Source organism: Macrobrachium nipponense, chromosome 23 (genome assembly GCF_015104395.2).
Source record: "Macrobrachium nipponense isolate FS-2020 chromosome 23, ASM1510439v2, whole genome shotgun sequence".
In the NCBI taxonomy this organism is placed as follows: Eukaryota; Metazoa; Arthropoda; class Malacostraca; order Decapoda; family Palaemonidae; genus Macrobrachium; species Macrobrachium nipponense.
This window is the reverse complement of record NC_061090.1, coordinates 16,734,975-16,751,321: the sequence shown is the minus strand read 5'-3', so window position 1 is coordinate 16,751,321 and position 16,347 is coordinate 16,734,975. Positions and strand designations below refer to the sequence as shown.

Sequence of the window (16,347 nt, the reverse complement as noted above, 5' to 3'; positions counted from 1 at the left end):
ATATATATATATATATATATATATATATAAATTGTAATCACATGATTTGTTCATCACACGTCAACATAGTCAAAAAATTAAGAGAATGGGTGTAGATACCAGATTTTTTTTGGAGGGGCGGGTTGGCGGGCGGGCAAAGGTTTAGAACTTATGGTATGGTTGGGGTGGGGAGCGAAGCGAGCCCTTTGGGGTAGGGGGTACGCTGAGAGCCCCCTAGAAATTTTTGGAAATTTGTGTGCATTTTGAAGCCATGTAAGATTCTCCTAGGACTTGGAGTGAATGATATTATTGTAATTTTATTATTATTTCAATTTCAAAGGCTAGGGGGGACCAAACCAAATCTTGAGGGTCCACCTCAGTGGTCTCGAGAGGGGCATGTACGCCCCTTCTCCCACCCACCCCCCCACCCCCCCCCCCCCCCCACCTGCAAATGACGCCCCTGGTAGGTCCTGATCGGTTTCGACTTTACATCCAAGCCTTTGCCAATGACTTGGAAAGTAAAGTCGAAACCGGTCAGGACGTACAAACCCAGTCTCTTACATTTTCAATTACGTGAGTGATATAATATATATATATATATATATATATATTAATATATAATATATATATATGTGTGTGTGTGTGTGGTGTGTGTGTGTGTGTGTGTGTGTGTGTGTGTGTGCAAAGTGCCAAGTATCTGGTTACTACACTTACCAATCATTAATTGCTACCTCACAACAACCAGACACCTGAACCTTCACCACAGGTACTAAACGACTGAATACTCTAAAGGCAACAGTGATCCCTTAAACAACTTACCAGTATTGTAGAAAATCAGACTAAGTTCATCAAAACAGGTGTGAGGTAATCTTGTAAGTAATTTAATTAATCAAAGGGCATCACTCCATCAACTTTAAAAGTCCAAGTATTTCTCTGATTTCAGAAGTCTAAGTACTTCCCTGGTTCTAACTCACTTCAAGTAAATTGAAGGAAAACAGCTCAATTACCACTCTGTGTTTCTACCTAAATATAATCATATAATTACTTACTTATACTGGTGAAAAAGAAAACATTTATAAAAATTTCATATATAAAAATTTATTATCAAACTCAAAATTTATAAGTGAAATTCACAATATCAGGGAAATTACTGTTACTTGAAAACAAAGTAAAGATTAATTAACTCTTGAATTAATTAAGTAAAATTAATTCAAAATTAATTTATCACAAAATTCAAGAAAATTTATTAATTAATCGAAATTCAAACGTGTTAAGAAATAACTAAAATTTGGAATTTAATTCACAAGTGCTAAACAACAATGAAACTTGAAAAGAATTCTAAGTAAATGCAAATTAATTCACAAATGTTAAATTCAATTAAATGTGTAACGATTAAGTAATGAAAATGATTAAGTCAATTAAATTGTGAATGCAAACGAAAACAGAGAAAAATGTGGAAAATACCAAAATTGTAAAAAGCACTAATCACACAGAACATAAAAAAAACACACACACACTTCAATAAGGAAATGGATAAATGCAAAAAAAAAAAATTAAACACTACAATAAGGAAATGGATAAATGCACAAAAAAATCACTGCAAATGAAACAAACACAAAACACAAAATTTGCAATGTGTAAACATTTAAAGTTTCACCAAACCATTGTACCTATAGTTGCAACTAATAAACTTATAGTATCACTTTACCTTGGTGCCAATTTTATTTCTGCTGCAGCTAGTTCAAAAAAATTCACCACACAATTCACAATATTTCTCAAAAGAAAAGGCACCATTACATACTTGTACAATATTTGTTCAGATTCCACAAAACACTAAATAAAACTAAATAACTCCAAGGAAGACGAAATCTAAAATTTACAAGTTACCAATTTACGTTATGTTAATATCAAGAATTGAGAGAGAGAGAGAGAGAGAGAGAGAGAGAGAGAGATGTCTGAACGCCAGGGATTCAAAGCCTGTAATAAACGCTTTGTGTCTCTCCTTGTATGAGCACTTCAAGAGACTAACGGGCTCAAATTGTTTTGGACACGCGAAAGATGGTGCAGTCTTTCTAGAAGCTTCTAATATGATGTAACTTTACAGAAAAATCGTGAAATCTACACGTGGTTTCGGCAAAGACATACAAGCATGAAACCAGTCGCACGTAGTATGCTCAACAAAGACATGTACTCGTCGAAACAGAAGTCTCTTATCAGACGTGATGACAGCTTAGGAAAACAAAAACGGAGATCTCGAGTTCCCCTTATCAAACATGTTGACAGGTTACGGAAACAATTCTAGCTTCGAATGGACAAAGTTAATCTCTATCTCTTTTCATTCTACATTATATATTCTTTTAAATTATGTAATGTGAAATCCAAACATACATTTTTAGACATCCTATAACTCTAAGCTAAATAAGGAATCTGAAAATGTTGTAAAACTCTTTTCTAATATTTTATACAGTCAAAGAGAAGATATATTCGTTATCAAAGTAGCAGCATATAATAATATACATACACATTCCTCCTGCTATTTGCATTCCTCCATTTATTTGTAAACATCCTAAGTGGGTCACAAAACAGGATACAAAAAAAAAAACTTACCTGTGATAAATGGCTGTTCAGGAAGCGAATTAAAAATCTCCCATGATTGATGGGGGAACGGAGTGGGGTGGGGGAAGGAGACTGGGCGCAAGGGATGCAGGGGGTTAGGGATACTGGGAGGTAGGGAGGGCCTCGGTAAATAAATCTCCATATGGATGGAATATTCGCCCCCTGAAGCAATATCATATTTCACTCGAGGCCAAAGGATATTATTTTCGAATTCATCAGTCGAAGCGTTTATCGTAGATGTTCTGCTATGCCAATATTACTCGATTAAACCGAATCATATAAAAGCTATTTATTCTGGGTGGCTTCGTATGTCTAAATCAAACTGATACAATGTTTTTACAAGAAAAATGACACGCCTGTCATGCATAAAGAGCATATTAAGAGTAGAGAGAAAAAACTTAATACGAAAGAGGGGAAAATGTTCTTCTTCTTCTTCTTCTTCTTCTTCTTTTTCCAAGAGTCACTTCTCAGGACCCGTGGAAGAGAAGCATCGCTAGTCCATTGTGCTGATTTTTCTAAAGCAACAAAAGAATATTTATGCATAACAAAAGGGAGAAGTTTTTTCCCCTTCTTTGTGCTCCTCGCAATCGTTCTTTCTCGACGAGTGGAAGATCAGACCCACTGATAAAGGAGGATTAGACCCTCTGGTATAGGAGGATCAGACCAACCCTCACCCCCGCCCCCGTCCCTACCAAAGGGAGGTCTTCTGACCCTCTGATAAATAATGTCATTTTTTTCCTCTGTTCCTTTCTTCGGATCTGTTTGGATACCGCTGAGACTGAATATTATTTCTGCACGAATTTGCTCTCTCTCTCTCTCTCTCTCTCTTCTCTCTCTCTCTCTCTCTCCCCAACATTTATTTGCTCTCGGCTTTCACCCTTCTTAACTTTTATAATTCCTTCCGTTTCTCTCTTGAGTGCCCTCCTCTCCAGTAAGCTGAAAATCGTCATAAGCCGGAAAATCGCCACAAATCCTTAGAAAACCTTACTTTTAATGCTTTGGGTGTATTAATAACTATGTAAACTGCATTTTTATTGCATTTTTCATAAAAAAAACCTTCAAATATTGATTATTTTGCATTTTTGGAGTCATATTTCTTCTGCCATTGGTGTATTAAGCATCATAACCCAGGAACATACGTCGTAATCCTGGATATGATTTCTGATGAATATAATTGAAAAGCGTTGTAACCTCGGAGCGTCATAAGCCGAACCTGTTGTAAGGCGGGGACTGCCTGTATATATATATATATATATATATATATATATATAATATATATATATATATATATATATAGTTGAAGACAAAGAGGGATATTCAAGAATCCAAAATGAGAGAAAATTTATACTCCTAGTGTTATTTGAGATGAAGGGTGATAGACATTACTTTATAATGCCAGAGTCATGCAGTTATTACTTTTTGTGTTTTGAGCCGGCCAATGTTTTTTATATTATTGAGCTGTTTTGTGTGGCCTATGGCTAGGCAGGGGCTAGCAATTTTAGGTGGCCGAGCTCTGTCAGATGAAAGAGGGGCTATAATTAATAATATATTTAATATGCCATTGTGATGTGCTGTGACTTTTTTAGAATGCGCACATAGAGACAAGAGTCCGAAGCGTTGACCTGAGAAAGCTGATAAATCATTTCTGGGATGGAGTGATATGAAGATGTTTGTTTTTAAGCGGGTCAATGTTCGTGAGTTCACGAGGTCTTGTTCAAGTGCCTTTGAAAACTGGTTGTGACCAGTTTTATGTGAGTTCGTGTGTATGTGTACAATCTATGTCTATTCATAATGGCATGTTTAGCCGAGAAACTAGGGAGACAGCTACGGGGGAGAAAGGCAGAATGCTGGGATAGCTCTGCGAAAGTTTTAATTATTTGTGTTTGGTTTTCCAGGCTGTAATGGGTAAGTGAATTGTCTTACTTTAGCCAAAGGGATGGCTTGTTGTCTGTTTGACATTTTGTAAAGATGTTCTATTTATCTTTGTCTTTGTCTTTACAATTGTGTGTGCTTACGAGTATCTTCTCGTGTCTTTTAAACAGGCGTTTCTAGTGAGGGGGACAGAGGGTCCCGAATAGAGGGAAATATAATATTTTGGAGAAGAGATTTGGTGTGACTAATTACTGATTGAGACATTTAAATACTGGGGGTTTATCTGAGTGGTTTGTCTGTGTGACTTGAATTATTATCTTTTCATTGTTGATCCTGTAAGAATTTGGATTATTCAACTAATGCTTTACTTTAAATAAATGTTATATCTTTTATAACTCTGACTCTAATTTGATGACCTGTTAGAATGGAGAGAGAGAGAGAGAGAGAGAGAGAGAGAGAGAGAGAGAGAGAGAGTGTAACCAATTTGCCTTAACGCTCAGGTTTAACGCATACCATGTGTCAGGGATGGGTAACATATATATATATATATATATATATATATATATATATATATATATATATATATATATATATATATATATATATGTAGAGCTGGTCCTTGACAACTCTTGTTAATATGTATATTTCTATTACATACATTTACATCGTTGAGGATTTCTTAACTATTATTATTATTATCGAAAAAACAAGAAATGTACTAAGATAACAAGTGTCCCTCACTCATACGTAAAATTCAGTTTATGGTATGCAAATGAGAGAGAGAGAGAGAGAGAGAGAGAGAGAGAGAGAGAGTGTACATTTCCATCACTCCATCGAATAGCCCTTAACCACTTATTTAACCTCACCTCTCCTAATGAGATCCCAAAAGTCATATTAATTAAGAGACTTCCGTGAACTCTTTGGGAGAAAACTTCCTCTCTCCTTTTTTCCTGTTAAGAACTTTGATCTCCTCTGGATCTGGATCCTTCATTTGGGCGTCTGTTATGATCAAAGATCTAATGACGAGCGACAGAGGCTGATGTCACCACCGATGATTGGTGGCGACAGTGACCTCCACTTGATAATTGGTGAGTGGAGTCTTCGATTTAACTGGGGGATCTCTTTCCAACCTCCTCCTCCTCTCTCTCTCTCTCTCTCTCTCCTGAGGGATAAGTCTTTTGAAAATATCCCTCATGGGAGGTGGAACATACATACTGCCTATATGAACTATCGATAGAGACTGAGAGTTTCCAGCCCTGTCATTGGCTTATCAACAGCCAATGAGTAGCGTCGTAAGGGATGGGCCTAGACATCAAATGCACGGCTGACGTGAATCTATTATAGGGGCCGAAGCGACGCTGCAAAGAACCTTAATCAATGCCTACAGTGCACCACGTGAGGTGCATTGACGGCATTACCTACCTACGGTGAGTATATTCATACATGTACATCTTTACAGAGATATTTTCACACTGTCAGTCGTCCAGGCCGGGGACTGTCTTCTCACATTAGCGCCTATATAAGTACGGAAAATGAAAGTAGGTACTACTGCTCAAAATCGGTACGTAACGTCCCGAGGATGGCCGAGACCTCCTGTCTCTGTTATCTCTTCCACTGACGTCAGGATGAAGGCAAGCTAATCGAGCTATTTATAATCCTCGATTTTGAAATTTTGTCAAGATTTTAAGTCTGTGAAGTACGTTTAAAGTCGGAAAGATACCGGTATTGTTTATGGTGTGCAACTTGAACGTTATGTAAGAAATCACATATACATATACGTACATATATATATATATATATATATATATATATATATATATATGTATGTATATATATGTATGTATATATATATATATGTATATATATATATATATATATATATATATATATATATATATATATATATATATATATACAACTGTAATAGCCACAAGGCCCTCTTAACTTCTTGAATTCTTTGCTCTTTTTGGATACGCTCGTCACCACAAAGCCTGAAGATACAAGGTCAAAGAATTTTTTTTAAGAAATTGTGATGCCCGTTACCGGGAAACGAACCCAGGTGACCTCTTTATGATTAGGAGACCTGGGTTCGTTTCTCGGTACCGAACATCACAATTTCTTAAAAAAAAAAAAAAAAAAAAAAAAAAAAAAAAAAAAAAAATCTTTGAACCTGGATCTTCAGGTTTAGTAGTGACTAGCGTATCCGAAAAAGAGCAAAGAATTCAAGAATGTAAGAGGCTATTGTGGCTATTACAGTTGCATATGTATCTGGTAAAATGACCAGTAGATTCTACACACACACACACACAGATATATATATATATATAATATATATATATTATATATATATATATATATATATATATGTATTTATGTATGTATAAAATACCATTGTAGCGGTGACATGGATGCAACAACAGCATTGACGTCACGTGTCTATTACCATAATTATGGCGTAATTGTGTAGCACTAATATCCGAAACGGGGTTAATATCCTCTTGCCTTAATTACTGCCACACGCAAGGTTACGCTTGGGTCCCCTTTTGTGACAATTTCGTTTACATAGTGGGGTGATAAAGCTTTTTATCTCTCTCTCTCTCTCTCTCTCTCTCTCTCTCTCAAGGACAGAGTACAGGAATTTCACTTTTCCCGTGGTATCAGTGGATGTGATACAAATGAACTATGAACGTGAATCTGGCTTTTCTTTATCTTATTTTTTACATTCTGCTTTATTATGCATTTACACATTTGTCCGTATCCCTCACGTCGTCCAGGGTAAAAATATATATATCAGTGTTGGTGTGTACGTATCTATACATGTGTGCGCACGTGTTTTTGTGTAAGTGTGCTCGTGCATGTAATTGTATCACGAAAATTTATTATTTACAGAAACCAAACGTTTCCCATACAAGATGGCTTTCATATCTAGGCAAGTAACTATTTAATTCTCACTTGAAATCATCGCGCAAAGACTTTTATGAAGATTTCCCTCAGTCCCCCCGCAAATGTAAACAAACGAAAACGAGCAACGATTCTTGCAAGCTACGAAAGTGAGAGTGGCCCGGCAGGCAAGCCACGGCTCTCTACTAGACTGTGGGTGCAGCATGCATCCATGTGTTTGTTACACGAATGTACAAGCCACAAGGAGTCAAGGACAGCGCCAGTCGCGAGTTGCAGCAGAAGAGATGTTACACCGCCTCGCTCTTGCAAAGTCCATCAAAGAGATGAGTTCGGTTTCGATTTGCTGTTGTGAGCTGAGGTTCAACTTAGGTTTAGTCTTACAAACCTTAATCTAGGCCTACGATATTTCCAATTACGATCAAAGCAACGCTCAGTCTTTTCCTGTTTATTAACATTGAAGCTGCATGAGATTCATAAAAACAACGCTATACGATGGAGCAGTAGTGCGAGAACAGTGACGAGATTGCTGATATTCAGGAGAGCAGTATTTTCTATTAATTTAGATTGAAAGTAACATCCGTTTCGCTCAGTCCTGATAATCCCATTTCATCGGAATATATTCCTTGTTTCTTTTCCTTCAGGAAAATCCGACAACCATTTTCTTGAATTGAAGAGAGGGGGGGAGGTTGTTCCTCAAATGATGACAGAGAGAGAGAGAGAGAGAGAGAGAGAGAGAGAGAGAGAGAGAGAGAGAGAGAGAGAGAATAGAATAAAGGAGAATGGATGAGGGAGAAATTAAGTGAAAAATAGTGTGTCACAAAAGAGAGAGGGTAATTGAATGGGGGAGAACGAGAGGGAGTCAGGGTAATGAAATGAAAGGAGTGGCGACTGTAAGAGAGAGAGAGAGAGCGAGAGAGAACGTTAGAGAAAGATGCATCAAGCTGAAAATTTTATTCCTAAATCAAACGTCGATTATAATAACTAAATAATAATCAAAATTCAACGGTAATCCACGAAGACTTCCCTTGAGTTTGCCAAGAACAAGTTCCCCATCGACAGTATTTATTTTCTTCATCATTTTCCTTATCACAACTGCGGTTTACTTTTGACGTTACCAACAGTGTTGATGTCTGATACTTTGAGATCCGGAGGCCAGAATACGACTTTACTCGTATTCTTAAGAATCGAACACTTTGCAATAAAGAAATTAATATCACGTGTATAGCTTTGCACTGAATAAAACCTCATGCAGTAACTGCGTCACCATTGGTCCCAATATTATTCATATTCTTCTCCGGATTTGGAATGAATAACCTTGATTAGTTGGAAGGCCCTAAAAATCGGAACCAGAGGAACGCCGTGATAAGTGGAATGGAATATAGCACTCAGGCTGGGACCTATGAGGTCACTCAGCGCTTAAACAGAAATTGACAGTAAAAATTGTTTGAAAGGTGTAACAGGAAGAAAACCTCAAAGCAGTTGCAGTATGGAACAATTGTTAGCAGAGGGTGGATAGCAAAATGGAAGAAGGCGAATATGAATGGTGGTACAGTAAAAGGAATGAAAAGAGTGGCGGCTAGGGGCTGAAGGGTCGCTTCAAAGAGCCTTAAATAAGGCCTACAGTGCACTGCATGAGGTGCACTGACGGCATTATCCCCACCTAGGGAGCCTGTTATGCAAAAGGCGGTCTGCGATTGCTTGCAAATGATCGTCAACGTAGTCCTTCTGTGGTTTTATCGACCTGGGGTCGGTGACAGTATCGATATAAATAAGAGGTCAACAATAGATGAAATTTTGGCAAAGCGAATTTTCCTTCTAAGGAATAATCTGTAAAAAGTGCATGAAGGAATTTCTAAAAAAAATGACGTCATCACCACTATCCTTTCAGTCATGGACATGAAATGCAATGAATAAGTTATGGGGATATATGTTTCAATAGCTTCTGAAATAGATACATTTACAAACGGTGGATAAAGAGGTCCCGGAATACAAAAAAAAAAAAAAAAGTTTTCAATTTCTCGTAATTTCATTCGGCCGCTCCCGAACTTTAAACAGATTTGTTTATCGGCAGCAAACAAAACAGACCAAAAAGAAAAAACAAAAAAATTCTTTTCTCAAAAAAAATATTATTTCAAACCAACAAAGAACTAACAAGCGATCATATAACTATATAACTATCATAACAAACGAGACGTTTTTGTGGATCGCCGCCTACATTAGGCCCTGAGCGGCACACTGTAAAGTAGACGCTTAGCAAGATCTCTCAGTTCATGGCTCTCGATTTAGGTCGATTTTACTGTGGCCACTCCCAAGTGTAGTACACCAGCACTCGTTTTGACTAGTCATTCAACACAAACCATTATGATAACCCCTACGCCACTCGATCTCTATGTGAATATCATTAAACTGGCCTCGTTCAGCAGCTCCACAATGAGACGCTACACACGCGAGTACTTATAGTTTACAAAAGAAAAAAAAAAATCTGTTTTTCTTCCTTCCTCTCCAACATTTTCTCCTCCCGTGTACGATTACTGTTTAAACACTGTTGCCAATTGTTATGTGTCTACCCTCCAACTGAGTGTAAGACTTACACAAAACCGTGGAAATAAGTGAAATTAGCTTATCTATTTGTAGTATATATACATAAATAGAGCAATTTTATCATTATTGCATTACTATGACAACTAGAATTCATGGAAACAGTTTGTAAAGGCATCGGCGCATGTGTGAAGCTCCACTAAATTGGCAACGATGCGGTGGACACGGTATCCGAAAGCGGAAACGCGCTTGCGCGTGGTTAACGACGCGTATTATGGGCTGCTCGGTGAGCAAGAGCCCGTGCTAACACAAAGTCAGCTTAATCAAAAACAACAAAAGAACGATCGCGTATGGGACACAGCTGCCTCTCGCATCGATGGACGGAGACGGACCAATAAGCGGAGGCAACTACGTCACATCCTACGCAGCTCGCTTACTCATCTGAAGAGCTCACATGATTCTCGCATTCATTTCACAATTTCTCCGTCAATTATTATTCAAAAAACAAAAATAAATAAATAAATAAATAAATAACATCATCATGATATAATATCAAAAAGAAAAAGAAAAAATTTACGGAGGCTAAGTATCATGACAACAGAATCGACTGTGTAATTCATACTGTGGTTCGTCTCCACATTGTACTAAACGTCAGGATAATCGTTCGTCTTTCCTACCTACAGTTTTCAGTGCTTAGAACGTATGCAATTTTTTCTTTTATCTTTTATAAGAAAAAATGAACAATTGTTGACAGTTTTAACAGCATTACAAGCAGAATTCTATCAAAGCTGACTTAAATTTACCAATTGCTATCAAATATAATTTGATTATCCTACCGTTCGGGCTGACATTCAAATATATTTAGCGTGTATATTTTACAAAGCTGACAGGTTCCGTACGAGTAAGGGTAACTGATAACTACACGCAACTGGACATTTCTGGTCTTGCTAATAGTTGCTATGATACGATTACTCGGAAAGCGGGCAAGGTTGCACATAGACGTGACTAAGACGTCGTCGCTCGTGCCCGTGCTGTCAAAACCTCTTCATATCCACAATCGTAGCTCCTGCAATATCACTCCTTGGGAAATCCATTTGAAGCCATCTTTCCGTCGAGTCCCGTTTATCGTAAGTAGCCCTTTTATTGTCTTAAGTTTATAGACGTAAGCAGTCTGTTTAAACAAGTATTATGCGTGTTTGTCAAGAACCGTCGAGGTATGTATGCGTCCTATGTTGGATTTCCCCTCTCCAGTTATTCTATTTCAGTGGCTTGATTGGTGTCCAATTTGAGAAACGCAAATTGTTTTCATAAATGTCGTTCATAGATTTGGTGGTTAATGAGAGGCTACCTGGAATATTTTCCGTCAATTCAAGGTAGAAATGGTCGATCGTAACAGCTTACGCATATATACATGTGCGTGTATATAAATATACATACATACAGTATAATTCTACAGTATAGTTCGCAAATGTCACTATGTATAATAGCGGCTGAGAGATTTGGGCTTCTAGTTGAATCGTACTTAGATTGTACTTGCGCCATGTGACACTTCCGTTGCTTTGTGATAAACGCTTAATCGTTAGCCGCTGTGGCAACCGGCGGCTGTTACAGTTTCTTCGACCGCTCTCCTAAGAAACGAAGTATTCAATCGATAAGGAACGCAGTGACACTTCATCAAGCGAACGTGAAGGGGGTGGAAGGAAGTTTTGACCTGCAGCAACTCGCTATATCGTCTGGTAAACAGCAATTCCGTAAAAAATGATCCTCTGTCGTAATAGGTATTTTGTTATTAATTTGGTAATATGTTATTAAATAAAATATATAATTTATAAAATTACTTTTTTTCAATAAATACCCACAGTACAGCCCTGGACAGTAAACTTAACAAGAAGTTAACCGATGATTGCAAGTTCTACCTACTTATTGGGTATGCTTACGATTACGAGATGTGTAAAAAACACAGAAATACGGCAGCCTATGATAACGCTGTGATAAAGCGAGAACGCCCTTGTAACGACACACGTGCGAACCGAACCTTGTATTGTAACCGATTCTTGTGTTACAAAAACGCAAGTGTGGACGGTTCCTTGAACCCGAACCCGCGAGGTTCGAGGCCTCCGTTCGCCCTCCGTCCCGGCAATTGTCGGTTTTGGCCCCGAATCAAAGGGAGGTCTCTTTGAACGTTACGCATGTGTGGACGGGACCTGTATTACGCGCGTATCAACAGAGGTTGCTGACTTGTTGACACCGACTATGAACAAGGCCGTCCATAGTAGAGTCCCATAGTTTGGTCAGTCAGTACGTATAAGTCAACCATGGCTGATTGGAGTGAGGAAGAGGTCCTTCAATCTATTAGTTATTACGAAGAACAGTCTTTACTGTGGCCAGAAACTTCTTGGGATCTCATGTCAGCGAGTAATTCCCGACCACTGTATTCTACCCTTCTATTATATAACCTTGATTGCCGCCATCTTCTTTTATTTCGCTTCATCCTCGTTAAATAATGTAAGTAAATATACGCGGCAGCTGCTACTTGCATGGTGGCCATCGTCGGTGAACAACCCGGACAGAGACAGACTGATGATCGCAGTGGATTGAAATGAAGTTACGTGCTTAACGTGGTTACGGTTCGTCCTCAACATTTTGACATCATGTAACCGTATATGCGTAACTCAGTTACACATACAAGGTTCGGCTCTCACGTGTTTACCCACCTTAATACAGAACACTGCGTAGTGCCTCTCTCAGTATTTTACTGACATTCATGCAATGCTACGCAATACAGTACTGTCTCCGTAATGCTGTAATATATAGTAGTTCCAATTTGTGTATGTGTACATACACTTGATACATGACGCTAAGGAAACTACGCAGTTACTGTATATTTGCTTGTCCTTCCGGTGTGTAAATTATTTTATTATTGCAAAATGAATATAAATAAGAGAGGCAAAGGCAAACACATGAAAAGTGGAAATTTAGCGTAATGTGAATCGTCATGCATTCATCCTTGGTTACCAGACTTGTTGCTTTTCAAATAATTCATTACCATTTCCAGTAACTAAGCCAAACGCAAGCAGAAACAGGAAGCACAACCGCCTCAGTGGCGTGATCGGTATGGTATTGGCCTGCCACCTCGGTGGCCGCGAGTTCAATTCTCGGGCATTCCATTGAGGGGTCAGAGATGTGTATTTCTGGTGATAGAAGTTCACACTCGACGTGGTTCGGAAGTCATGTAAAGCCGTTGGTCCCGTTGCTGAATAACCGTTGGTTCCATGTAAAGTAAAAACGCCATGCAAACAAACAAACAGCAACTAGCACTAACATGAAACAGCTGTTTGCCGATGTTAGTTGCCGTCGTAACTTGTGCACATTTACATAGAGTTGCGTTACAGTTAATTTGTTAAAACCCTGCTAATTCTGTATGGTGACTTCCATAAGTAAAAATGCTAGCAAAATAAATTCTTTCTTCAAAACTGTTAACTGCCGCTGAGGAAACGAATTAAGTGCGGGCTGCGCAACGCAACGTTTTAGCTGGGAGAGAGCAACATCCGAAACTGACGAAATCACAGTATTACATCTGTGAAAATTATTTCGTATAACTAAAGCGAAGCAGCAATTTTTAACCAATGTTTATTAATTTGCAAAAGAAAAAAATCCTAATTATGGTTCATTTAACAGCTAACAGTATTGTGGTTCATTTAGCAGCTAATAGTAATGATGTCCGTAAAACTCCGTCAGCTGATGGTTTTGAGAATGTAAACATTACCAGAATGCAAATGGCCCATGATCGCAATGTTTGTTTTATACGATAAGATGATAAATGAACTTGCTTTGTAACTGGATAAAGTAAATGAAACAGTTTTATCAGTATTATCATGAAATCTAGTTTTATTATATGATTTTTTTTTAATTGACAGTGTTAGCGATTCAGTGCATGTTCTCAAACACTGAAACACTACACCTTATTAAAATTCGTATGCGAATCGTTCTGAACTACATGTATAGTGCACATATGCATACAATTCCTCTCTATGTAACCACACATCTCAGAATTTCTTATTACCTAGTTACCAGATACACTAAGTGATACTTTATAAGCATTAATTTTACAATGTCCAGCAACACATTCCGTTAAGCAACTATCCATACTGTACTCCAGTTAGAACTTTAGCGCTCAAGAAAAGGTAATCACATAATTTCACACACATTTTTCCATAACAGTACTTTTTTCTTCTTTTTGCCTGACAAGATGACTATAGTCGATTCACATCAACCGTGCATCTGATTCTGATGTCTAGGCCAGTTCCTTATGACGCTCCTAATTGCCTGTTGATAAGCCAGTCCCAGGGCTGGAAACTCTCAGTCTCTCACGAGAGTTTACATAGGCACAGCCTGCCTATATGAACTCTCTCGAGAGACTGAGAGTTTCCAGCCCTGTCATTGGCTTAATAACAGCCAATAAAGAGCGTCGTAAGGGACTGGCCTAGGCATCAAATACACAGCTGATGTGAATCTACTATAGTCCGTTATGTTGTGGTTTCCTCTCATGATTTGTGATTTAGAGTCAGAAGAATTTGATATTTTCAACTGTAAATGTTTGCTTAACTCATTACAACCTCCTTGTTTTACCAAAGTGAGAAGCACTCCCCACCTACTTCTCTTTGATGTAGTACTCCAGCAGTGGTTTGCAATAACACGGACTATGATATTGGTGATCATTATAGTATTATTGAAGGCCGTAAACTAGTAATAATGACAATCATAGTAATTAGTCAATGCCATCCATATATTGTACTATTAATAATGTTCATCATAGTACTATTAATTTAGTCCATCCTATTACTAACAGGGGTTACATTTCCCACAGGAAAACATGAATGTGGCCCAAGGGTATTCGGATAGACACATTTCGAAATTGTAAAGTAACCTATGGTTTTTCATATAATTAAAGAAGTTATTTCTACGAATTTGATACCGTCCGCTGTAAATATTTGGGTAACCCATTACCACCGTAGTGAAAAGCAAATATTCCGAGCGCCCCCCCCCCCCCCCCCCCCCACCCCCCCCCCACACACACACACAACCGCCACCCCTCTGTTTGAAGTAGTATCCCAGCGGTAAGTTGCTGAAATAATAGTGATCATATTATTGTCATCAGTAAGGTCCATGGTTTAGTGTGAATATTAATAATAGGTGCTACACTTTCCACAGGGAAGCTCAAATGTCTGTTACCCCGAAGGAGACCCCCGCCCCCTGGCAGGAGGGTTTGAGTCATCCGTTAGCGAGACTATCATCTATGTATGACAATGCCGAATTATCCGATCTCACCATCACCTTTCCCAATGACGAGTTATCTCTGAAGGTATGTGCAATAAAGGTGTTTTATATATATATATATATATATATATATATATATATATATGTACATATATTTTGTGCGAGTGCTTTGTGGTATAAATACAAATAAGAAATTGGCCGACTTGTGTATTATTGCAACAGAAATTCAATAATTGCTTTTAAATCTTTGGTCACAGTTCCTGGTGATATTATTTTTCGGCATTGCCTGAACACATTCAAGCATCAGTGTCAAACATTTGCACACATTTGTACAAATGAAAAAGTTTGGGGCTTTAAGCGGCAATGTTTAAAATGGCAGCTAAAAGCTCTAAACTTGTGTCTGACACATAACAAATTTGATCATGCAGTGACAAACCATAATGAATCATCTGACCTAGTGACAATTTTACCAATATTTATTGAAATTTGGTACAACAGAAGAATTGTCACCGGACTAGAGCAGAGAAGTATGGCAGTTGAGGGCATGTCAACGTAATTCTTGTGTTTTTCTCAAAGATGCTGAACTTGAAGATACCACAAAATATATGGCTCAGAAATAGTCTTTAGATCTGTCACATAATTTCATGAGTGAAATGCCACATTTCGTGGACAATATGTAGGCCTACTTTTCACACAGAGAAAGAACTCGTTCCTGATGCTTGTCATCCAAAACCTACTCTTACAAAGTGTGCACTTTGCTCTAGGAATGGTAAGATAGATAAATCTTGATAGCTGATGTGGAGAAGGTTCTGATGGTGTCTTCCCTCTCTTTTGAAAAAGATTTACTGGTGCGATGCTTCCGAAGATTAGTAGATTCTATAATCTATAGATTCTTATGTCGGTGTAGTAGTATCTTTGCCAACAAGTCCAAGCATAGTAATACTGTGCTTATCCAAAAAGTGGCTTATTTGCTGAATGCAGTATCTACTTGGCAAGTATCTATTCTCCCTGTGCTCTCCAAGTTGCCTATTTGTAAACCACTGTATAAGTATGTGAAATCCAAAGGATTGTTAGCTAATAGTCGATATGTATTTTGGAACAAGTCAGGTACCTGCAATGCTCCTTTGCATATAATTTGCAAGAGAACCTTGATGAGGGCTTTAG

At 38.0% G+C, this 16,347-nt stretch overlaps 1 protein-coding gene across 4 annotated transcripts in view; it reads left to right on the top strand.

Moving 5' to 3' along the window:
- Nucleotides 1–10,537: 10,537 nt before the first annotated feature.
- Nucleotides 10,538–16,347, top strand: part of LOC135199022 (BTB/POZ domain-containing protein 3-like) — a 29,053-nt gene continuing 23,243 nt past the window's right edge. The window contains exons 1-2 of one of the 4 annotated variants that reach the window (XM_064226952.1): nt 10,907–11,033; nt 15,118–15,268. In XM_064226952.1, coding sequence (XP_064083022.1) covers nt 15,128–15,268 — 141 coding nt within the window. In that variant the 5' untranslated portion in view covers nt 10,907–11,033; nt 15,118–15,127. Of the gene's footprint in view, nt 11,034–11,061; nt 11,121–11,249; nt 11,643–15,117; nt 15,269–16,347 lie in introns of those variants that run through there. The other 3 variants (XM_064226940.1, XM_064226959.1, XM_064226947.1) reach the window with 3 other exon arrangements.